The sequence below is a fragment of the Lissotriton helveticus genome, chromosome 8 (assembly GCF_964261635.1).
Source record: "Lissotriton helveticus chromosome 8, aLisHel1.1, whole genome shotgun sequence".
NCBI lineage: Eukaryota > Metazoa > Chordata > Amphibia > Caudata > Salamandridae > Lissotriton > Lissotriton helveticus.
The window spans coordinates 1,593,503,486-1,593,528,483 of record NC_136069.1 but is presented as its reverse complement, the minus strand read 5'-3'; the positions used below and the strand labels follow the sequence as shown (position 1 = coordinate 1,593,528,483).

The following is a 24,998-nucleotide window of genomic DNA, read 5'->3' as shown; positions in this document are numbered from 1 at the left end:
CTAGACCTTTGAATCAGGAAATTTCCATGTGCTGATCTCTTTTTTGCATATATAAGCTTCTCTTGTGCACTCCAAAAAAACGTTATGAACAAAATGCAAAGAATTCAGAACTAAGAGTTGTGGCCCTGTCGAAACCCGAGAAACCAAATCACAGAGCAAAGGCTTTGAAATTGCTCCCTTAGCTCAGGGTGAGATAGAGTTATGTTCTACATCTTAAGTGTTGTGTTGTGTACAAGGCCTACGGTTGTAATGCTCTGGAGTAACCTAAGAGCCTGGCTCCTCACCACAATCCTAATGAGTTCCCGAAATGCAAGCACAACCCATCCAGCTGCTAAACCGTATTCTTAGCTGCCTAATAAATAACATGGATCACCATCTGAGATCGCTCCCTTGCTTTCAATATTTCAAGAAGAGCCTAAAATGGCTCTTCTTAGGGCTCGTCCGAGATAGTACGTGTTGTCGCTTGCAAGACATTTTATTTACTTATAGGGAGCTTGGAGCCTGCCATTGCTTACTTACCATTGGCTGGCTTCATTGTCACTCTCATTTACTTACTCCACTTTGGTCAGCATGTACAGGCTTGACTTCGGCCCCCCCTTGGAACATGGCCCCAATACCGCTTCCTTGCTAATTGTCCTTCCGCTGCTCACACTTTCAGAGCTACTTTTTTCTTATTGTGGGAGCACTCTTCAAGAGCTCATGTTGCTTGTCCCCTCCCACTGTCCTTGCTGTTGCTTACCCCCTTTAATCCTCCTGTTGCGCTATGTTGTGTTGCTTGCCCCCTCTCACCAGCCTCCCGCTCTGCCATGTTACTTACTCCCTCCCCCCCTGTTGTCCTTCGTAATCGCTGCCCTCATCTCCCTGTCCATCTAGGCTCCACCCACTCGCATGTTTTTTTTCTTGCCCTGTCCCTCTCTGGCAGTGTTGCTTGCCCCACCCCTTGCAAGAAAAAACAAGCCTAATGATGCGGCCAGCGCTGGCCGTGTCATAGCGCTTTATTCTAAAACTTTAGGCCATGATACGCAGCAGCTGCGCTCCTGGTGAATATGTCTACAAGAAATTGACATGGCCAATAGCACATAGTATACCACATGCAACTAAAGTCATCCAGCATGTAATTTACACTCACTCGAATATTGCACAATTTGTGCACTCTATACAGTAATGGCCAAGAGGAGTACCACGTCTAAACAAGCCATTGGGCAAGTCAATGGCTCAGTGTGTAACTTATACTGACGTGTATACTCTGCTCCTAAAGCTTGCGCACAGTAAACTGCTTATCAGGGTCACTGGTAGGGAGGTAACCAGGTGGTTTCATATGGATATCAGTCCACAATTTTGATCTGACAGTCCTCGTTCTCTTCAATTGGAGCAATAGGGTGAGTTTAACCAATAAAAGCCATCTCTAAAAGATGAGCGAAGACTTCAAAGTGACATCCTGCCCGCAGACATTCTGAGGAGCGCACTACTAGGCCAGGTGGGGTGGAAGTGGCTCAAATACACAAAGAAACAGGGAATTAGAAATATGGGATATATTCATATAGGTTGCAGTTTTATGAAAACGAGACTGTAAGTGATATTTTGCCCAAATCTTCTTAGGTAGCACAAAGGACTAGAGGGCTGTGATAGTTGACATCACTTCGAGGCACTGTAAGCCGCTGAGACATGTACTTCTGGCGGCCTGTGTTGCATTACCACTGGCAATCAAAACTCCTATGGTGGCAGCGACAATGGTATGGGAATGGTCAGACATGTGAATGGACTCTAGGGATCGGGGGAGGCTATTCTGTAGGGGAGGGGGAATGGCAGGTATACGGTACTAGGGAAAAATGGGTACAGTCTCCTTTTTATCAGACCATTGTCCTTGCTCGCTGCTATTGGCGTCCAGTAACTCATTGTAACAGCATGGTTGCACACACTGATGGGGGAACAACTAGATTCAGCACCCAGGTGAGGCGGTGGGTGTAGGTGAATGTGGGCTCAGAGAGTAGTTGGGGGAAAGGTCCACATCGCCAGAAGGAGATCTGTGATTTTACATGCTAACGTGTACAGTGATTCTTTACGTGCCTGCAGTGCATGCCTGTCTGCAACAAATGATATGTATGAAATATTTTCTCATTCGAGATTTGTTGGACTCTTTTCTTTGTGTTCCGCACCAGCTTTTGGTGTCTCTTGCGATCACTCGTAATACAATGAACCAGTCACTTCTTCAATAAATTAAGTTTTATTTGGAATAGCATAATTTGCAACTGAGTTCAATAAATTACAGAACAACCAAAAATAAAAATGGCAAACAACATTTGGATAATTATCTCAGCGTAAAAAGATTCTATAAGTTAATAAACTTGTGTGACGCACTGCGACACGCTAAAGGGAAAAGAAAACATATTTTAAGTTTTGGCGGCTGGTTTCATGAAGCGGGTTCCCGAATTGTCCTTGACTGACCAGGAACTGCTAGGCTGCGAGATTGCAGTCAGCCTATCAGTAGTTCTGAAGAGAGGAAATACTGCTTTCCACTAGCCAGTGTTACCACAAGAGAAAAAGTGATACCAGTAACCACAATGCAGGTCAACTTTACAACTTTGTCATGGCTAACTGTTGACAAATGTCTGCTGTCACCGACAAAATTGACAATTTAAGGCATAATGGAGCTCGCAGGCATCTCTTACAAGCATATCTTTGACAAAAAAGCCTAAACTGAGCCCATCTGTTTACTAGCAACTATGAACTCAAATGTTATGTCAACCCAGACAAACTAGGCGTGTAGTCATTGCTTCATATGATCTGCATGGATTTAGTACCCACAAACAAGCATAGTGCTGTCCGTGATTGACCCACTGAGTTGTCATAGCCTTTACCTGACTCCGCTCCATTTGAAGCTTTCTGTTGGAGACAAAGCTTAACAGTTGATGGTACATGTATAAAATCCTCGAGCGAAAAAAGATGTGTATGTGTGAAAAGAACAGACTAGCCACGTTTCCATATGGACCTACCCAATGGTGGTGTAGATCGTAAATACCTCGAAGATGAGGAAAGCATGGAGAATGGACTGCTGTTTTACTTGCCAAGAAGGGAGAGCTTGGGGACAGGTCAATTCTGCTGCTCCAGAACATCAGCAAATGGCAACATTCAGAAAAGGAGGGTAGACCGCTTCGAGGCTGCACATTCCATCATTCATTGTCATCATATCTGTGTTTTATTTTTGCTCAGGATGTGCTCATTCTATATTGGAATAGAAGATTCGTATGTGAATGCACTGTCATGTCTGCCTTTTGAGCCATCAGCTAGGAATAGTGCCCTCCCTCATACCGGTAGATATCAAGTCAATTGTTTTCTTACTTCCTCACTGCCTTTGTGCAGAGCGGGGGATGTTTTTCAATTGGCATGCAGTTCTTTGAAGCATGTTCCAGAGCAGTCGTTGGGACCAACAAATAACTGCAGCGTTGCTCCATATTTCACTTCAGATGCTATCAGGTTGGTACTATCCACCATGATACTCAAAAGTGATAACACAAGTCTTGTGGAGATGCCATCTAATGAGAACATGCGGCCTGCATTGTTTTCGTTAAATTATGTAGCATTGGTCCGAAAATTAGGACTGCTAAATCCTTCTCATGCACGAATGGCCTGAGATGGTCCCATCACTGTCTATGAGGACGTAGAGACTCTACCCTACAATCATGCACACTGGTTGAGAGCAGATGTCAATAAAGTGAAGTGCTTGAGCCACATTGCCCTCATAGTAGGTTTATCTAGTGCAGCAGTAACAGGGAGCTGCACCGATCCCTCAGAGAGACCTCAAAATAGGTAACGCAAGACCTTGTGAGGTGTTGCATGCTATGAGAAAAGAGGGTTTACCCAATATCCCTAAGAACCTAGGTAATGTAACATGGCTGACCAGAACAGAAAAGTTAACTTTCTCTATTTTATTTATGTTCCATTTTTTAGGCACAATTTATTTTGTCCTGACAAATATTAACATGATATAAATGACGTGAAGCGACCACTTTGCTGCTTATTTACATGCTTTGAACCATAGATATGGCTTGCAACTAAGGGAGAGCAAATTTTGATCTGCATATGTCAAAGCACAGGAATGTTTAGAATTTTTTGGTTTGCAAATGTGTTTGTAAAATCTTCGCAGACATTTGTACATGTATCCATTTCATTCTAGGGAGAAAACTTTGTCTATAAAAATCAACAGAATACAATGCAAGGACCTGGAAAACCTAGGCAAAAGGCATCAAAAGATGTCACACGTGAGGGCATACGATTGTGACACCGATAAACAATTTCTCAGTCCAGAGGTTGATATCCTCATAGGTGAAAGTAGAAAAGGTAACATTTGACAGACTAATCAAACATCACCTTCCAACATGTGTCTTTTCTACTCGGATATGGGAATCCTCTCTGGGCCTTTTCCTAACATGATTTACAGGATCACTTGCCACACATGTAGCACCGGTATTCAGAATAATCAGTAAACAGTTCCATCACATGGTGGTGAGTGTGGGGCTAATCAACGAAAAAAAATCAAATCTAGCAAATCGCAAAGTATTGTGATGTTTAGTAGTGGTTACAATGGTCCCTCTCTGGAATTTGAGATATTTGAGTTTGAGGGTATTAAAATATCAGAGTGTGACATCAATAGTGCTTCATTTTTACAGTTTTGAGGTCTTTTAATTCGAGGTGACTTGAGAATTAATGTCAACATTGTTTTTCTAGTGCATTTGTTTACTGATCCTCCATCAGCCTCAGTGAAGGCAACTGGTGCATAACCTTCCCTACCTGGTCCAACTACTGGTTTTCTATATGAGACTTCTGACTTAGCTTGAAAGCCAAAGCCAGTTACATAAGGTGCCCCAAGCATGCATTAACTGTCCAATGCAGTGCAGTCCGTTACAGTGAACTGCAGTTTGTGGCAGCACAACCGAGGCTCTGTTTTCTCAATACTCAGTTGATGTTGCTAAGTGGTCCATACTTGCCATGAACAGGGCAACTGCACTTTGCATGACGTATGCCTCTGAAGACGTCTTGTTCGGTCGGGGGCCAGGATTGTGGGAGCACTATGTCTGGTGTTGTGTCAACCGGGGATGTTATTTAGGGCAGGTGAATCCCTTCTGCATTGCACAATCTTGCCTACATTTCTTAGATACTGGTAAGTGAAGTGAAGCAAGTTTCTGTGTCTTATTGAACATAGCGTATACCTCTAGTTTAAGTGTTTGGGTCAGACTGTATAAAGTTGACCACTTTGACTGGATTTGACATTTGTTATCCTCTGACGCTTAGTTTCCTGTCTTCAGTTTTTTGTTTCTTCAGAACAGTGTATCAGAGTGTAAGTGTGCTGTAGACAACTGCGTAGTAACGTAGTTCAAACATATCAATATAATGTATACCCGTTTTACTTTACACCCCTCTATCACAGAGACCAACACCGTATAATGCAACGCACATGCATCATCTGCCTTTCCGGAAATCAGTCCCTGGCAGTCATTGATTTCTGTGTTTCTTTGCCTCAAACACCCACCTCAGCTCCCAGGGTTGGATATGAATATGACGATGCACTGGTACTGGTAAAGATACAGCCCGTCTAGAATGTTTAGTGTTGGAATCTGACTTTTTAGAATCATGTGGAAAAAAAAGAAAAAAAGACAAAGTTCTACTGCTGCTCTCAGAGTTGTGCCTTAAAATTCCATCACAGGTCCTATATGCTTTGATGTCTCATATACAAAGGACCCACTTTCCATAGGGTACGGTGTGCACCCTATGAACCCACATGGTAACATATTACATTTTGGGGCTCACCTCCTGCTTACTGGGTGTGCTGCAGGGAATATTATCCACAGCAACAGCATGGATAGACAGCAGGACAAAACATTAAGCAGGTCATTTTTTGGCTATTGTGGCTCCCACTGTGGAACTGCACAGAGTGAGCCAAGGATATGTGTTACAAAGCAAACAACACAATTCGTCGAGTAAAAATGAATCAACACCACATTTTCCTAAACTTCAGAGAAGAGAGAACAGCATCGCCTTCAATAACTGGTTCTCAATACGAAGAACTGAATTGTGGCAGGCAACTTGATGTCTCCGTATGTCTTATGAAACTACAGTGCATGACCTTCTGGGATGTGTGGTCCTGTTGGTCGTAGTGCATGAAATAGGAGTAGATTTCTGTGGGTGCTCTTGTGGTGCACGTGATAATGTCTCAGCGTTGGACAAGTACTATTGCCAAAGGCATGATAACATGGGAGGAAACTGGTCATCTGCGAGAACACCATGTCACAGACTCAATGTGAAGTATTACCAGTAACTTGGGGGTTTGGTAAAACAGTGACTGCCAATGAGAGGTTGGCTTCTTCTCGTTCTTCCTTCCTGAGGAGGTCCTGCCTGTTTTAGATGCTGATAAGCTTCTCTTCTCTGCAATATTGATTTATTTGTTCAAGAAGACTACGAGTTGAGGAGTCCAGCTGTTCCATTCTCTGCTGGAATAATTTAACCCCATGGCGCAAGGGACGACTTTTCAACAATAAACGACCATTTATAGTTGTCAAGTAGGAGTTTTTGAAAGAACTGTGACTTTAACTTTATTTAAGAAATATGTTTTCTGTCTTTTGGTGAAGTGACTCATTCCTCAAGTTGGAAGTTCCTCAAAAATGGAGCAAGGGTATTTTGTAGACAGAAAGATGGAGCTATAAAGAACAAGGTCCCCCTGAAGTTCTGTCCGACTCCCTAGTCCTGCAATGGATGTGGTCCAAACAAGATGACAGGCTAGCCAGTCCCATCTCTGTTTTTAGGACTAGTTGAAAGAAGAGAAGGAAGAAAGACTCTGGAGAGTTCACGAGAGGTAGGAGATATCCCATGACTTCCCAGAAGAGGGCACTGGAATCAGTTTGTTTTGTACAACTCTAATTTTCTTTACAGTTCAAGGCTTTTCTAAAACAGGTTTGTCTTGAGAGCATTGGGCTTCCGGTGAAAGGAGGACAGAACTCCGGCGAAAGGTCCGGGCACTGCGTCGGCCGGTTGCCAGGCCTTCAGTAGGTCAGCTGTGTTGGAGCTACTGGTGGTAACGCCAGGCCAGAGAGGGGCCTTTAATGACTGGTTGATGTGGTTAGGTCCAAGGGCTGACACTGTGCCTGGACTGGGGCTCAGGCTGCTACCAGGGCTGTTGAGGCCGCCAGTGTTTTGGAGCGAGGCTGTGCTGTCAGGGGTGGGACTGCAGTTGGACTCCTTGGACTCGTCATCTTCAGACGAGGAGCGTGCGTCAGACTTCTTGTTCATGGAGCCGCTGCTGTTGTTGTTGCCGCCTTTGGAGTTGGCCGCTCTTTCCTGCTTGCGGAACTTGGCCCGTCTGTTTTGAAACCAAACCTGCATGTAGCAAGAGGAGAAAGGAAAGGAAAATCAGAAAGTGGGTTACATTAGTGACATTGACAAATTCGTTTTGAAAAGACAGGTACTAACTGCAGCAAAATGCAGAGGTACCAGAGTCTACACCTCTTGAGCTGACATTACATTCTCTGACACAAGGCATGGCACCACTTGCCCCCACTCTAATATTGCTGTCTCCATTGCAATGCACACCAACCCACCCATGCCTTGATATTCCCTTCTTCGAAAAACTGCATGGTTCCCCCTCTGCTATAACCAATGTTCAATGCAATGCAATGCTGCATATTTTAGCATGCTCTGTGGGAATTCTGCCATGTAACTGCAGGCTTTGTACCATGTGTGCACCTCCTCCTTATGCTATTATACTGCATTCTTCCCAAGCAGCACGTGCAGCTCTTTACTGTTGCCCTGCTGAGTTCCACTACATTTCATGACATCCCTGATGAGAGCCTGTGACGATCATGCTATTTACTTGCCGAATTGTTTTCCTGCATTGTTGTCCTTACTGGATTGCCACTGCGTCCACCTCTGTTTCTAGTCCTGGATAAATGAACTGTATAGTCCTGGATAAATGAACTGTATATGTTCCTCCAAGGGCAGATGCATTTGCATCTGGTAAGATCCACTGAAAGGCGAGGCTGCCTCTGCTGCTCTCGGGATGAACATTAGCATGAAGCGCGTTAGAGGAGACAGCTTGTGGTGCTAGTGCTCCGTCAGCACATTTCAAGGCACGTGGGATAATGCTTACAAAGGCCATTTGGGATGTATGTGCATTGATTCATAATTCCCCTGCTACAACTATATGTTGACGCGGCATAGTCCAGCAGCACCGGCCCCACTAAATACAGCCATTTTAATGCAGCTGGTTCTAAATGCAAGAAGTGTGAGTTTTGTGTGCATTATTACGTTAATCAAGGGTAGCGCATGACTCGATGCATTAGCACAATGCTCTGCTTTTGTTGCTATGAACTGATACATCTACATGAACACACTTGATTCCCCTACCGATTTCAGAGGCAGAACACGAAAGACAGAAAGATATACCTTAATATATCAGAGAACAAGACAGACTGCTAGAAGAAAGGCAGACAGTGATGTAAATGGACAGGCCCAAAAACAGAAATCGAACATGCATACTGATCAATCTATAGTAACAGACAGTGCTATACTAGTTGGGTCAGGGTGGAAATAGTCTGTGCCTATTGTACTCTGTGGGGAAGTTTTTACTTTGTTCGTTCCTGGCAACAAAAGGTCTGACCGCGCTCTACGTGGGTAAACGTAGTTGCACAACATACCTGGTGTGGCTTGATTGCCGCTACAGAGTGGTGACAAGAGGGAACTAGCAGCCTACGTCAGACTCCCAGTGCCTGAGGAAGTTACGTTGTGGAGCAGTCCAACAGCTTGCGCCCATCAGTTGCCTGTACAGGTAGGCCTGCCTGTGGCAGGATAGTGTTGCCCTTTGATAGGTCCAAGCAGGGCTGGCATTAGTGCTGGTGGTGTCCATAACACCATGGCTGGAGGTTCACTTTAATAATCAGAATTGATTCTATCCAAATGTCCCAAAGGGTTAAGGGTGGTAATTTCTAAAAATCTGGCCTGCGGTGAGTGGACCCCATTGCATATGCCAGCCGAGCTCAGATTCCCATGGAACAGAGGTATTCACAGATTGAAAATGATGCCATCGCCATTCTCTGTGGATGTCATAATTCCACTTGTATCTTTCTAGACCTCCGTTCATTACCTACACGGATAATAAACCCATCTACCTTTTATTTCAAGGATCGGTATAACTGGATATTACAATAGCACTCTCTGTCAGTCGAATACAAGCTGGAGCTCAGAACCCTGTGGAAAGTTTTTCATGACTCGACCTGCCACCCTAAAGCAGGCGACAAGAACTCATTAAACAGAGGAGTGTGTGAGGCTCGTGGTAGTGAGGTCCTAACCACTGCCTATATTGCTTGATGAGATCCTGGAAGTCTGAGGCAGGTGACTGCCTGCAGCTGACGTTGGAAAAATCAGAAAAGGAGACTAGAAGATCCACAAGGGAAATGTGTCATGTCAGACGGAAGTAGCTCAACGTATCCTGTCATCTTTGTACCTTGTCTGGAATGAGCTGGCAGTGTCTACCGAAGGTGGTCTCATACACAGTGGAGAAGTGTGGCTCACTGGTTAGAGGAGGCAGACCTGGAAGCAGAGGTCAGCCCGGGACCAGGGTTCAATTCCCGGTTCGGCGGGGTCTTGGGTCCTAAAATGTCCATGGACTCGACAATTCTCGCTCCGGTGCCTACTCGATTCACGGGTTCACACTCTGCGACTCTGGGCAATAGCTTGCTTAATCTCCACAACGGTCCCTCGTGGCGGGATGCCTGGCTTTCACCTTGCGGATACCCTTCCGGGGTTATCTCACAGGGGAATACCAGGACGGGTTCCCTAAGCAAGCGCTTAGAAACCGCTTGGTGATTTGCGCTATATAAATTCCTGTACATTCCTGTACACAGTCTGGATGGCTGATTCCTTAAGGCTTGACTACGCATGTTGTCCAGTTTGTGCGTGGGGAGCACCAGGGTATAGCTAAAGACCAACGGCCGAATTCTGAGCAAAGTATGGTTTCCCAGGCTGGACGAAATAGTTGAAGAGGCTGTTCGAACCTGCGAGATGTGGCAAGCGACAGGGAGTCTTGAGCCTCCTCCTCCTATCATCTTCCTGGGTCTGGACCAGGGCTGGCTTCGGGGGTCATGCCAGATGGTCGTTACATTGTTGCGGTGATTGGGTGGAAATCCAAAATTCAGAAAAATCATGGCTACCCCATGCCTTATCCAACAGAGCCCAACAGATTATCTACAAATTTTATGTGTAAAGCAATGTAAGCTTACCAACAAATCAGAAGGGATTATTTGTACTGAATCAAAGGTTTGCACGCATTGCCCAGGCCACCAAACAGAATGTGGAATGGGCCGTTCATTCATTACTGAGCCCATATCATCAGGTATTGGCCCACATTTTGCCTTCTTGTGCTGGAAGGTTGTAGACACTATCCTACATTATCCTAAGTGGCTTCCAGATGAACCACAAAGGGACCAGGCAGGCACATCAACGCTGAGAGAGACAGAATGCTGAGGCCACAAAGCGCCAACAAGCCAAAAGAAGAGAACTGCAGGGGGGAGATTTAGTGATAGGCAAAGACCGATATCCAGGAAGCAAATTCAGACTCCTTTCTAAAAGAGCTCCCTGGAGACAGGGTACCATGATGTCAGTCCAAAGAGGGGCTGGGGCAAAACAAGGAATATATCATTTTTCAAGAGACCCCACAGATAGGTGTAAAGACAGAAGGAAATAAATACATACCCAGATGCATAAACATACAGAGAGATAGAGATAGACATAAATATAAGTATAGAAACAGAGACAAACAGCAGGCAGTACGATGAAAGTCAAGCAGGCATGTATAGGCAAACAGGTGGCTAGACAGCCAGATATACAGACAGAGCAGAGAAGTATACACGAGCATGTTTAAAGACAGCTGTATAGACAGCCATAAGAAAACAGATGAAAATGTGGAGTCACCCTACAGAAAAATTAAAAAAATACTAACAGGCATACATCAATATACAGTCTTGACCAGACTGTACGCCCAGTTGGAAAAGGGTCGCTGATTGCTACATGCCTGACGCGGACAATGAGACAAAGAAGGAGTAATTAAAGATAAGCACTGGACTCTGCAGGGGTTAACACACACACTGAGTTTTAGAAATAACTTGGAAACCAAATTACAGTCCTGCTACAAAGTTTTAAAATACGCACGGCGACTAAGCGGTCGCTTGCCACTCAGAAGACACATTACTATACATGCCAACAGACCCGATTCAGGAGGGAGACTCCAGATTTTTTTAAACCCAAAATGGCTTTATTTTAGGTATCTCCCGCCTCAAATCTCCTCTGCTTGAAGTGAGTCAATGAGGAAAATGCATCCCCCCCCCAAACAAATCTCCCTCTTATCAGGTTCTATGTATGCATCAAACAGGTTTGAATTGTACAAGAGGAAACTATCACACAATTTTTTTCATTTCTTTTCTCCATCCTCTTTCCCACCATTGCTATTTCTACCTTGTTACCTTCCTCTCTGTCACATTCCTTTTTCCAGATCCCTGCTTCCTCTGCGCTCTCCCTCATCTCTACGCTCTCCATCACTCTTTGGTTATTATAACCATCTTTCATATTTTGTAGGGCTGCAGGCCTCGCATCCTTCCACATAAAATTAATGTATCTTGGAAGTCCGTACAATCTTTTTGTGTTATACTAACACGTCAGTAATAAAAACAAAAAAAATGAATACAGGCGCTAGCCGAGGGCAAAGTATGAGGAACGTGTCATAAATCAAATGAGTTGGGGCTCGCGCCTCCCCGCAGCCGCAAACAGTCGTAGCCGCGCGTAGTCTGCCTTGCGTCACTCACGCGGGGGCTCGCTCGTCGCCGTGCGTCACCTAAGCGGGGGTTCGCGCGCCCGGACCGTTGCACTCAATGGGGCCGCGCCTCGACGTTTGCTGTGCGTCGTCTGCGCAGGGGGCTCGCGGGAAGCGCACGCGCGCCTCTCGGAGACAGTGTCCGGTAAAACCGACACCTCACTGAAGATTCGGCGACTCTATCGAAAAAGACAGAAAACGTAAGCCGTGGGTGAAGGACTTATTTGGTGAGCAACAGCGAAATGAACGAGGTTACGGCTGCGTTACCTAAAAAAAGTACCTTTATTTCCTTAAAATATATTTTAAAAAAATACTTCAGACTATGATTTATTAAGCCAACACTTTTTTTTGCTGTCGGGTAAGGCGACTTGGCAAGTATTACCCTCCCAACTGAAAACTAGAGTGGTGTCATGCGAGCTGCTACTTTGACACACATTGAGAGACAGCCATTGCAGTACGTAATAGGTAAATCGATTATTTATGTATGAAAGCTGCAGAGAAATAGTGCTCATAATTTTGGTTACTACCTTACAAGACTATACAGAGTGGAGGTAGCACCATTCGCAGGAAAAATATAAATCCAAAAATGAAAGGTTTTCATATTCTAACAGTGTTAGGAGTCGGTATATGAAAAGACCGTTTAATTCATTTCAGTATTAATTTCGTAGATTGACAAATCATCCCCCGTTTGCTTTAATAATTTAGGAATGGGGTAGAAAGTTGTGAAAAACTTTTGAAAATATTTCTGTGCGTACTAGCGGTCTTCATTTTACGTTTAAAAGAAGGGAAATAATACTTTTAGCTGATAGTGGTCATGCCAGGACAAAAAAATCTGGTCAGGTGGCAACTGTACACAATGCAGGGGCGGCTCCTCCACTAAGGCGGGAGGAGCGTTGCCCCATTGCTCTCAGAGCAGTGAAAAAAGGAAAAATAAAATGATAACTTTATTATAATTATTTTTTTGTAGCTATAAGGCTAGGTTAGGATGGGGCTTGGGTCACAGGGGGAGGAGTGGTGGGCACACTAAGTGAGCATGACTGTTTGGGTGGCGGACTTGGGCCTGCCAAATCGTCATGCACACTTTGCATGTTTCCCATCAGGCTGTATTGCACAGCCTGGTGGAGAATATGCACAGGCTCCTAGTACCCGTCTGAGCACCGAACCACAGACTTTCAGACCAATCACAACGCTGTGTTGTGATTGGCTTAGGGGAGCCTATGTGCTTCCTGCTTCTGGGACTCGCCAGGAATAGAAGCAACGACTGGGGAGAGACAGCGCCTGTGAAGAGGTAAGTGTTTTGGTTTTTTCATCCACCCTGTTCCCTGCCAGCCTTCACTGACACAAAGCCCTTCTAAAGTTAGCCTGTCCTGCATCTAAATCTGTTTTCCTTTTCTGCCTTGTACACAGCACATTCAACTGGAGCTTAAGCTTCTTTGTGTGCTGTTTCTGCATGAAAAGGGAACTGAGGCAGAGAGATATAAAGAGGTTTGCCTTGGATCACACAATGTTGTAAAGTGAGGAGGTCGGTGGCGGTTGGAAGGAAACGGGGGTGGCAGGGAAAGGGGGTGACAGGCCGAGTGAAAAAAACCAAAAGTTTTTTTTTTTAACATACCTCTTCTCGGTCGCCATCTCTTCCCTGTTGTTGCTTCTCTTCCTGGCGTGTCCCGGAGGAAGGAAGCACACATGCTCCCCTAAGCCAATCACAATGCTGCAATGTACCATTGTGATTGGTCTAAGTGACGTGGTTCGGCACTCAGATTGGGACTGGTAGCCTGTGCATGTTTCCCACCGGACTGTGCATTAAACATGCCTAGCCAGACCTAAGATTTGATCTCCTCAGGACCATTTCATTGCCCAAAATGGTAAAGAGATGATCAGTAATAAGCATTCAAATATGAGATTATAATAAAAAATTTGTGTCCTCCGGAAAACCAAATTTATTGAAGTTGTTTGTCATTGCTGCAACATGTTGAAATCACTGGTATTGTATTATTAGACTGTCCAGTTTATGAAAATTAAATAAATGAGTGACTCAACCAGTGGTATCCAATGCTGTGAAATTGCGTATGGTTTAAAAATGGCACATTGTGAATATATAAAAAAGGGACCCCCTGAGACTAGTAACAAGTTCCTAGGTCAGGGCGCAATATTTATACAAATAACAATCCTAGGCAACTATGGGGTCCTTAAAGATATTAGGTACAATGGCACAAACAAAATAATTTGTAGGCACAACACAATAAAACTAATGCAGTGTACAGGAAAAATTAACAAAAACAACTAGGAGATGAATCTTATTCATTTATTTTAAAATATACAAAACATGAAAAAGGGGATTTTAAAAATCACAGAAATATCACAATTGATCATAAAAAAGTTTCAACATATACATTCATATCGGTAATCATGTGTAAAAAACACAAATACAGTCATAAAAAACAACGAAGTGGATTAATTCATAGTCTCTACGCGCGTTTCGGCGTGACACACGCCTTCTTCGGGAGAACCACTTGAAGATTCTAAAAATGTTTTGTAGGGAAATACAATGGATGCCAGAGAGCAAGTCAAATTATATGTAATTCTGAAACGGAACAAGGTCCTATCAAGGGACTACTGTATGAACCCAAAATAGACGGTGGTCTGATAATATGTTCGCAGTGAGTTGGATTGAAATTACTTTCACTGCGCCTTCCGAAATCAGGTAAACCTTGATAGTTATCCGATATAAGACTATCAGGAACAGAAGATTCGACAATTATGGAACTGAGCTACAGCTAAATATATGAAGATAACCGGTGGTAAACACTTAGTCTGTGACGTGATAATATCGTCTCAAACAGAATCTTAAAAGGATGCAGATCCTGTGTTCACATAATGGGTGGGGATTCCGGAATCCCTGTAGACGCTTCGTGTGCTGCAGTTGAACATTACCTTCATCGGGTTTATGTGGCCATCCATGCCCATAATACCCATTATGTGAACACAGGATCTGCATCCTTTTAAGATTCTGTTTGAGACGATATTATCACGTCACAGACTAAGTGTTTACCACCGGTTATCTTCATATATTTAGCTGTAGCTCAGTTCCATAATTGTCGAATCTTCTGTTCCTGATAGTCTTATATCGGATAACTATCAAGGTTTACCTGATTTCGGAAGGCGCAGTGAAAGTAATTTCAATCCAACTCACTGCGAACATATTATCAGACCACCGTCTATTTTGGGTTCATACAGTAGTCCCTTGATAGGACCTTGTTCCGTTTCAGAATTACATATAATTTGACTTGCTCTCTGGCATCCATTGTATTTCCCTACAAAACATTTTTAGAATCTTCAAGTGTTTCTCCCGAAGAAGGCGTGTGTCACGCCGAAACGCGCGTAGAGACTATTAATTAATCCACTTTGTTGTTTTTTATGACTGTATTTGTGTTTTTTACACATGATTACCGATATGAATGTATATGTTGAAACTTTTTTATGATTAATTGTGATATTTCTGTGATTTTTAAAATCCCCTTTTTCATGTTTTGTATATTTTAAAATAAATGAATAAGATTCATCTCCTAGTTGTTTTTGTTAATTTTTCCTGTACACTGCATTAATTTTATTGTGTTGTGCCTACAAATTATTTCGTTTGTGCCATTGTACCTAATATCTTTAAGGACCCCATAGTTGCCTAGGATTGTTATTTTTATTAAAAATGGCACATGACATCCCCTCTCACAAAATATTTGGTAATCAGAATAGCAATTTACAGCTGCAAAAGTAAAATTTATGGCAATCATTCATAAAGCCTAATCACAGTATCAAGATTTGCAGAATTTTCAATGTACAAGTTTTAATCAAAAAGCAGAAAATTCCAAAATAAGTTTCTTGATGGAGGTCGTGCGTTCCCAGGGGAGTGTCATGCCCGTAACGTATGAGATTGTGGCACACACCCAACAATATTCCCAAACACGTTTGCAACTGTCCAAATAAATTTAGCTCTAAGTGCTCTAAACACCCCATATTTCCCAGGAGAAGAGGGGGGAGGGATGGCTTCTCTCAACGTGGGACAATGATTGTTCCGCAGAAAATAAGGAAATTAGGGAAATATGTAAATGAACATTTCCCACTCATTTACTCCTTCGATTTGTATGCACCGCACAGAGGCATGGTGTAGTGTAAGGTGCAGAAAAATACTTGCCTGTATTTTCGTTCGCTTTCTGCTATGGGTTCTGTGAAAAAAGGAAGCGCGAGGGCCTTGACTATAGATTTCCATTGTGTCAAGCTGATGCTCACACAGTCTGTTGCCTACTGGTCAAGATGGGTTTGTTGCATGATATTATGATGTTGTTTATGTTAAGGCGCATTATGAGTGTGTTATGTTGCATTACAATACGTTGCAATTACTATATCATTTTGGATTCTACTATATTGCCTAACGATGCACTTGGATACATTTTGTTGTGATACAATGCATTATGTTTTTTTATGTTAGGTTATGTCAGCAGGATGTTGTTTTTCTATGTAATACAGTATGTATCATTATGATGTTTTAGGCTACATTTCCTTGTTAGTTACGTTCGATAGTTTGATATGTTATATGTTGCTCGAGGATGCATTGTGTATGTTTTCCTCTGGTGTAATGTGGTTGCAGTATGTTATGTTGCTTTGTCCTAAGTTACTAGGATGCATTTTGTTATCTTGCAGTGTGATGCTTTGAGTTTCGTTCCAGTGTTTTAGTCTGTTTCATTGAGTTAGGTTGTTTACTTAAGCCGTATGTTACAATGTGTTGTGTTAGGGTAAGATGCATTATGAACTTTTACTCTGTGTTCTGTTATTCTACACGGTCTTTTGGTTACGGTATACTGTTCTGTGTGAAGCATTAGAGGGGTGTAAAGGTGGCTATTTGTGGTTGATTTTGAAGCTGCCTCAAATTGATCTTCACAAGCCTTTAAACAAAAGGTGAACACTAGTGTAAAATCACCTATAATATTGTTTGATACCCATGTTTTCTCAGTTTTATACACCGTTTTCCTTTCAAACACTGGCTCCACTGTAGCACTGGAAAGTAATCACCTTCGAGGAGTTGTATCAATGAGGGGCTTGCCCAGAAGTGCAACCACAGAAGTTTCGTGACACATGAACAAACCATTTCTTTTATGCAGCTTGTGATGCCTGTTAAAGAGATGTGATGTATGCTTGTAGCTTTATAGTCCAAACTGATCTAAAAAGCTTAGACAAATCAAAGGGTACAGAGAAAAAGTGAGGAACTAAGGGGTAGACAACGTAATACAGCTGAGTAGTAAATAAACTAGAATTTGAGCATCAGAGCTGGGGTGTATGAATCTAGTTTGGGGGGTAGGGAGGTTTGGAGTGCACATAAATTATGTATGTAAGTACCAGAAATAATTTGAACCACTAGTAATTCATCTTTGTGCATTCTCTTCCATCCATTTTGGATCACATCTGCCTTTTATAGAGCGTTTCAACCTGTTGTGCCTGCCTCAAAACAGAACACGTATCTGTCAATGAGCATCTTTATCAGTGTCTGTCGCCTGAACCTTCTCTTAATACGTATAGTTCTTTCTTAGGAGCTCATGGCTAAATGCCATTACCTATTAAAGCACAATGCACTAGTGACGGTTATTTAAGAGGGACAGTACCTTTGCTAGTAACTGAGCACAGTACAAAGAGAGGGAACTGTGCATTCCATGATTAATTTTGGTTTGATGTGTCGTGGATGGGTGGGTGGCATTTGTGACATCCTGCAGAAGGATTCACCGATTAGTAAGGTTGTTTATTTTTTGAAGCCCAGCACGGTGATGGTAATGCTCAAGGTTGCAGGATGATTATGCCATAGTCTTGGTGCAGGCAGTGAAAAGACCTTCCATCTCTTGCTCTTTTTTCACCCTCTCCTTCCCCAGTGGAATGCCCCAAACTACCTTTACATCTGCAGGTGAAGTTTCTGCAGTGTGCGTCACTGAAATTAACCGAGATCCCATTTAGAAGTAGGTATTAGTTTTGATCTGGTTTACCATTTGGGGTGTAGACGTGATTTCAAGTTTAGGCACCATAAACTTATAGCACCAGATAAAAAAAAACGTGTGTTCATGATTGTGATGGCCGCCTGATAGATGTGTTCCCCTATACTTTCTTATGGACCCAAAGCACAATGTTACAATTACAATGGCTGTACCATATACGGTGCTGAGAACGTTTTGGACACAAACCCAGTCCAAACATGGTTACAGTGGTCATTCCATAAGCTAGCTCACCTGAACTCTAGCTTCTGTGAGGTCGATCTTCAGCGCCAGCTCCTCTCTGGTGTAGATGTCTGGGTAGTGCGTCTCTGCAAAGACTCTCTCGAGCTCCTTTAGCTGGGAGCTGGTGAATGTGGTTCGTATACGCCTCTGTTTCCTCTTCTCGTTGATACCCGAGGGGTCAGAGAAGAACTTGTAGGGAACTGAAGGAGAAAAAAAAAGACTAAGCTTAAGGACTTTAACGTTGTGTTTATCAAGATGGAGAGCGCGAGGTGAGAGCAATTCAGAGAGACCACAAAACATGTATCTGGGATTTGCCTAACTACAATGGTTCCAAAATCCAGCCCTTCTATTTTCTTACAGTGCAAAAGCCACAGCTTTTTACCCCAAAGTTTCAAACGTCACAATTCATAGATTTCAAGTCGTTTATGTTATTGCTGTGGCTATAAATACAAATCACTGTCCTTTGTACTTATTCTGTGTTCTATATTTGACTATGTTACCTTCATTAATATTACTATCCCAATCAGTGCCATCACGGTGGTGTATCCGTGCCCAACAAGTACAATTGCATACTGTTGCTTTTTGTACAACCAAAAATCCAAAAAAGTGATAGATGGAAAACTTGAATTAATCTCGGCCCCATGTAATTACTATGGCCACATCCCAGACTATCTTTTTTTGGGATGACATAAATTCAAGCATTCCATTCATCACTTTTTTTGTTTTCTTCATTGTGACATTCTGAGCGGGACAGGTGTGGATATTGTGCTAATTGTGTTACTGGAACCAAGCTGCAGCTGACTGAAAAGCCCCAAATAAACTGAAAACGGAATTGGTTTGCTTATGTTACAGTTAAGAGATGACCTCACTTGGCAGTTTGTGCTGGTCTGTCCCTGTTGGAGCAGGACGAAAATTGATTTGCGTATGGCTAGATTTTTCATTTGACGTGGCATGGTTGCAAAAGATCAATGGACTAGGATGTGGCCCAAGTAATTACCACTGGCCGAGATTAGCTTAAGCATCCCATATATCACTTTTTTGTACAACCAGTAGTGTTCACAGAAATGGTGTTACGATTGTGAAATATTTGCATAATCACAGTAACTACATATGTTTTTTACTTTCTCCTTAATGGTCAATTAATGTTTTGTTTTCTAAGCACAAGCATGCTTTGAATATGCACTTGAGTGAATACCTTAAATCAATCATCAATCTACACCTGAAACGTAAATAAAACACAAGAATTCTGTGCAATCAGCTGTCTCTGTTTTTTTGTGGGAAAATTGCAAAAAGCAGTTGTCAACCCACTGGTCCAGCACACAAAATGCACTTTTAAAACTGCATTTTAAAAGCTAGAAAGTCTTCTGTGAAATCCTTTACTGACTACGTAAAGTTAATTATTCATTCCTGTTCTTTTTACTACATATTGCTGTGTTCAACTTGCTGCTTTCAGTGCACGCCTCCCCCACATTAAATCATTTTTACATCCTACTAAACCATATTTAAATAATGCACTGTAAATGTTGCATCCTTGCGAATTATAACCCAGAAAAGCCTTCTCTTGATTCTGGGGTCATTACTAAACTAAACGAAAGACTGTATTGAGCTTCTGTGGGTGACAGGTTTTGACCAATGCTTAGAATAGAATTTTCTCTTTTGTCATGAAAAGTAATAAATGTATAAAGGCTAATTTGTATTGAGGTCCAGTAATTCCATTTATGGATTCTCTTGACATCTACAAATCTTTTGGCCATGTTGTTTATTATCATGTTACCACAAACCCTGATCTCATAGGAGAATAATGCTATACTTTAAAGCCTCTGACTGAGGAGCCTGTGTCATGCACCATGCAAACACACCCAACAGTTATGTGGTGGCATATGCAAGTTAGACCCAGAATTCTCTATTGATCGATGAGGAAATTGGCTTTAGTGGCACATGGGTTCTACTGTGATGCCATCTGATTTGTGTGTTCTTATAGACACATTGGCTCACCTGTCTTTTTCTGTTCTTTCATAACATGTGTGTGCTGGTTCATATGTGTGTATGACCATTTATTGATGGGCTGACATCCTATCATCCGGGTAGAACAAACCAGACCTTTCCGCTACCCAGTCAGAGGCCTAACCCATTCTTGACGATTTCTAGATTATACCTTCCTTACTCTCTGGAGTTCTAGCGACCTGAAAAGGCTATTACTCCTGAAGGGACCACTAGGAAGTAGGCTGAAGTCATTTCACGAGGACTGTCCCCCATTGGTCATTCCATTCCTGTAGGTCATCCTTTTTTATACCTTACCTTCATTATTTTTTTCTTATCACCATGAGAATGATCATGTCAAAAGAATTAAATAAATGAATGCGAGGGTTTATGGGTTGACTCCTTCACATAGAAAGAGGCTACTTCACTACGGAGGAACGTCTGACTTTTGGTGGATACAGCCTTGCACCTTCTTTTTCTTCCTCCTTAAATCTTGACCTTCTCTTTGAAATGTAGGTAGCAAGTGCAGATGGTGGATTTCCTTAAAATAATTGTAGCTACAAGAAGGCACTCCTACTATGCTGACACTATGTGAATGTTGCGTATCCAAAGATTAAATGAAGAGTACACTTGGGAAGACTTCCCTATCCTATCGTAAAGGATGCTCCTAGGAATACCAAACTGCTGCATAGAAGCACCTATTGCAGAGTATGCAAGATTACTGCAAAGGATCCTCGACTGTCACAAAAATGCTTGTTTATCGCAAAGAAGCTATGCCATCACAAAATGCTTGAATGTGCCAGAAACACCCCTAAATAAAATGCACCTATTGCACAGAATGCTCAGCATTCGCAAAGAATAAGCTCCTATAAAGAGCACTCATTTGTACAGAAAGCTTGACTTTTATTAACAAAACTACCATATGACGCAAGATACTCAGTTAGTGCAAAGAATACTCAACCATCACAAATAACGCTTGGTTGTTGTCAAGGACTACTCCTTGCCAAATAATGGTCAATTGTTGGGAAAAGCATACTTGCCTATCATGGAAAATACCAGACACTCATAATGTGCTTCCATTGCAAAGAATTTGTCAAAACAAAGCTACGACTATGAATACTCCACTATTACTGGGACTATTCTTGCATTACTGAAAATACTCCACGGTCACAAATATTACTCAACAGTCACAAAGACAAGTAAACTAGGTAAAAGCCTGTTTAAATATTGCAACTATTAATATCTAGAGAATACTGGAGTACTGCAGAACTGTTCAACCACCACGCAGGTTGTGTTACTGCCCTAAAGAATACCCAACTGTCCTAAATAACACACTGCTCTTCCAAACGGTACTTGAGCCCTGTATAGGACGGACGGTTGACTCTGGCTGATAATACTTTATTAGCCACGGAGAGTGCTCTTCTGTCAGAATATTTTTAGGAAGGATGTTTGACAGTCTCCAACCGTTCCCCGCTACAGGAAAGAGTGACTGATGCTCACCAACAATATGTGACTTTCATAGAGCTTACTTATAGTCTGTTCTGGGCCGTCATGAAGAATTCTGGAAAATCACAAATAGCAGATAACTACTGCAAATGAACTCTGCAGTCAAGGAGGATATTGAACGATCCTAACTAATGCACAACTATTGCAACAAGTACCTGACTGTTTCAAAAAATTGATTATTACAAATAATGCACATGCGTCGCCAACACGCTCACCTATCCAGAATACTGGACTAGCCCAGAGCATGCAGACATATCACGAATACCGCACAGCCATCACAAACCAGGTCCACCTGCTGCAAACAGTAAAAGACAATGACGAAGAATAATTACCTATCACAAAGAATGTTTGACAATGGTCAAATGATAACCGACTTTTCATATTAAATACTCCACTAATGCAAACAGTGCATGAATGCCAGGAGAATGTAGCATTGTTGCAATGGATGCTTGACTCATGAATAGTACTGGACTATTTGAAAAAAATACTGAACTACTGCAAATAGTACATGGCTAACGCAACGGGTACTCAACAACTGCAGTTAATACTGAACTACGACAATTAGACCCTAACAAAAATATTCCACTATGTGGTAAGCAGTCCTCTTCCATCGCGAAGAATGCGGGACTATCACAGATTCTACTCTTCGTGCAGTCAAGCGGGTCAGGTGAAAACAGCTTTCGACCTTTTGAAATGGAATAAAGAGCCATTGCGCTGTATCTTCTCGCCGGGTCAAGTTTCGCCTTTTGTGCCGCTGCGTGCTGATGTTGTGGAGATCCCCGGGGGGGCGGGGAAGATTGCAGACATGTCCCTCATAGGGATCCTCTTTGGAAATCCCGCCATGGGGCATTAGAGAGGAGGGAGAAAAGATGTGCTGCTTCTCAAGGAAGGCATCCACCTCACCTGGGGGGCATCCACAAAGAACACAAACAAGAAATACAAAGGGTGCTCCAAGGAGATGGCCTGCGCCCACAGCCACTCACGCTGTAGGGACTTTAAAGTGCCCTTTGGCGCATACACCCGAGATCCTCGGAGCACTTTTCCTTCCCCCCGCAAAGACCAGTGTAGATTTAAACATGGCCTGAATTCGCTTGCGAAATACCTTCAGTGCATTTCCAATAGAAGAAGGGCGCTTTCTAGAGTACCTCTAATAAATCGACAGCTGCACGCGAAATCAAATGCTATGTGTTAGTTATGCAGAGGGACATTGCAGGTTGTAGAGGCCGAAAATGGGACTTCTAACTTCGGATCACCGCATTGTGATCCCAGACTAAGCGCTCTGTGTAGCCCTGCTCCTTCGGCATCTTGTCTGAAGACATTATTAGCGCATAGAGGCGGCTACGGTGTTCAAACACTTCCGAGAACAAATTAATTCTTCATCCACCTTCAGATGGGTCTGAAGTCCTCGCATGGCGTTTTAGGTCTGTAGTGCTGCAAGATGCGCACCGGGCGCACCGGGCGCCTCTGTTCCAGTCTGACAGGACCCTCCGAGGAAGACAGCATTATTTCATCCGAGTCCCGCAGTGCCACCTTGGCGGCCATCTCTTAATCTGATACCTGCCGGAGGTAACCTCATTACCCATTAATGTGCTGTGACTCTCCAGGTCTTAACCTGATTAAAGCCCCCTCCATCCTCTCCTACATAACTTACATCTCTTTATTTCGCACAAAATTGACTAATACGTTCTAGTTTCTCCTCTCTTTCCCCGTGCCAAACTCGGGTATATGAAGGCATTACTTCCTCTGCAATAAATTCATTGCCACCCTTGCCACATTTTGATTTATATTCACACACCTGGACTAAAAGGGACAATTACCTGGACCTTTGTGGGACACAACCCTACGTGCTGCTGCTTTTTCGATGCCCCTAGAGCGCGCATTTGGCTAAGGGTATTGTATTCTTTTTATTTTTTAGCAATTGATACTTTCCTGTGCTTTATACTACTCCCGCCACCTCCATAAGACATTGTATGCTAGAGCATGGCAGGCACCATAGTGATGACAATGACATTGCTTCAGTTTTCCCATGACTCGGCATCAATAATAAAAGGCCTATAACTTGAGCATAATGATGTTTAGCATTCCATTAGTAAGCATTTCACGCTCATGGGTCATAACTGACTACTGCGGAAGCCTTTCATCCTTACAATGCGGATACATTGAGCATTATGTGGGTGGTAAATCCGGATGTCTGCAGTTCAAAATGACAACATCGGGACATGGCAGCATATGTGCGAGCAAGCAGTATATAAAACAGTTTTTTATATATATATATATATATATATATATATATATATATATATATATATATATATATATATAAAAGTAGTGAGCCTGGTAACCTCTGTCAGTTACAACGCTATGAAGCCCCCAGCCAGCGTGAGCCAGTGGTATATTAAACGGTTGTATATTAAACAGTTGTGTTAATAGTGCACAAGTGTGTTTTAAAGTGGCTGTAAAACAACTTAAGTAATTGTGGATACGCTTTAAATCTATTTGACCGTCTTGGTGAATTGTTGCCATAGCCTTTCATCACTGCATCCTTTATTCTCCCTTTAATGTTTAAATGCCTCAGTGGTCTCACCCACAGCACTTCTAGTGCAAGGGTCTCCACAGAAAGAAATACAATACACAAATCTCTTTGCACAGTGGCACAAGTGCCGCACGTTACCTGTGCTGTAGGGCGAGGGCTGGTGGTCCCGCAGCGCCCCCAGGGTGCAGTTGGCCGTGCTGAGAGGGGGGCACCCCGGGCTGGTCCCGAAACTGCCTCTGAGAGGGGTGTACTGGAAGCTGTTAGCCTGGCTGCAGGAGCTGAAGTCGGCGTAGGCGGAGGCCTCCATCGCGGCCATGCAGGAGTCGTACGAGTTGAGGTACGAGTAATCCATTGTGTACATAGAGGAGGGTGGGCCCGTCTAGAAAGGACCTCCGAGGAGCCTCTCGTCTTGGAGAACTCGGGGACGGAGCGCCCGTGTTAGCCTGCAACAGTTCACTCACAACAGCTGACTTAGCGGCAAACAGACATCCCTTCTTTTTAAATCTGTCTTTCTCCTGCCCTGTACTGCTTTTGTATTTCTTTCTCAACCCTAAAACGAAACCTCTCGTAGAGCGCTCTCAATCTTCTTGTCATCGAGGACTACGGGAGTTGGACTTGACTTCCAGTTTGCATCCTCTAGCGCGGAGGCTGTATTTTTTCCTTATGTCGGAAAGTCCGTCTTTTTATCCCCCCCTAGGTGGCAAGGGTCTTCTGTCTCCGAACAACCCCTCGGGTTTGGGATGTCTCGCTCCGTCGTGCTCGAGTTTCTCTCCGTGTAGTGCTTGCAGGAGTCTCCGCGGTGCGTGGTGCTCTCTCGCAGTGCAGTAACCCGCGCTCTCTCTCTCTTCCTCACTGCCTGAACCCCTCTGGCTGCGAATGC

The 24,998-nt window shown here is 43.2% G+C and overlaps 1 protein-coding gene and 1 long non-coding RNA gene across 3 annotated transcripts in view; one reads left to right on the top strand and one right to left on the bottom strand.

Moving 5' to 3' along the window:
- Positions 1 to 2,208: 2,208 nt before the first annotated feature.
- PHOX2A (paired like homeobox 2A) lies at positions 2,209 to 24,998 on the bottom strand. Of its 2 annotated transcripts, XM_078658622.1 has the most exons (3): positions 24,257 to 24,998; positions 18,112 to 18,299; positions 2,209 to 7,368 (listed from the first exon to the last, which is right to left on the bottom strand). In XM_078658622.1, the coding sequence occupies exons 1-3, from the start codon at positions 24,477 to 24,479 to the stop codon at positions 6,937 to 6,939; spliced, it is 843 nt and encodes a 280-aa protein (XP_078514748.1). In that variant the 5' UTR covers positions 24,480 to 24,998; the 3' UTR covers positions 2,209 to 6,936. The 2 variants fall into 2 exon arrangements, 1 of the variants encoding a protein (XP_078514748.1); XR_013600001.1 differs by lacking the exons at positions 18,112 to 18,299; positions 24,257 to 24,998 and adding an exon at positions 11,505 to 11,815 and having other exon boundaries at positions 7,233 to 7,368.
- The window catches only part of LOC144773540 (uncharacterized), a 332,017-nt gene continuing 318,943 nt past the window's right edge, over positions 11,925 to 24,998 (top strand). Inside the window, exon 1 of the long non-coding RNA XR_013600002.1 lies at positions 11,925 to 12,078. This is a non-coding gene — a long non-coding RNA (uncharacterized LOC144773540). The remainder of the gene's footprint in view (positions 12,079 to 24,998) is intronic.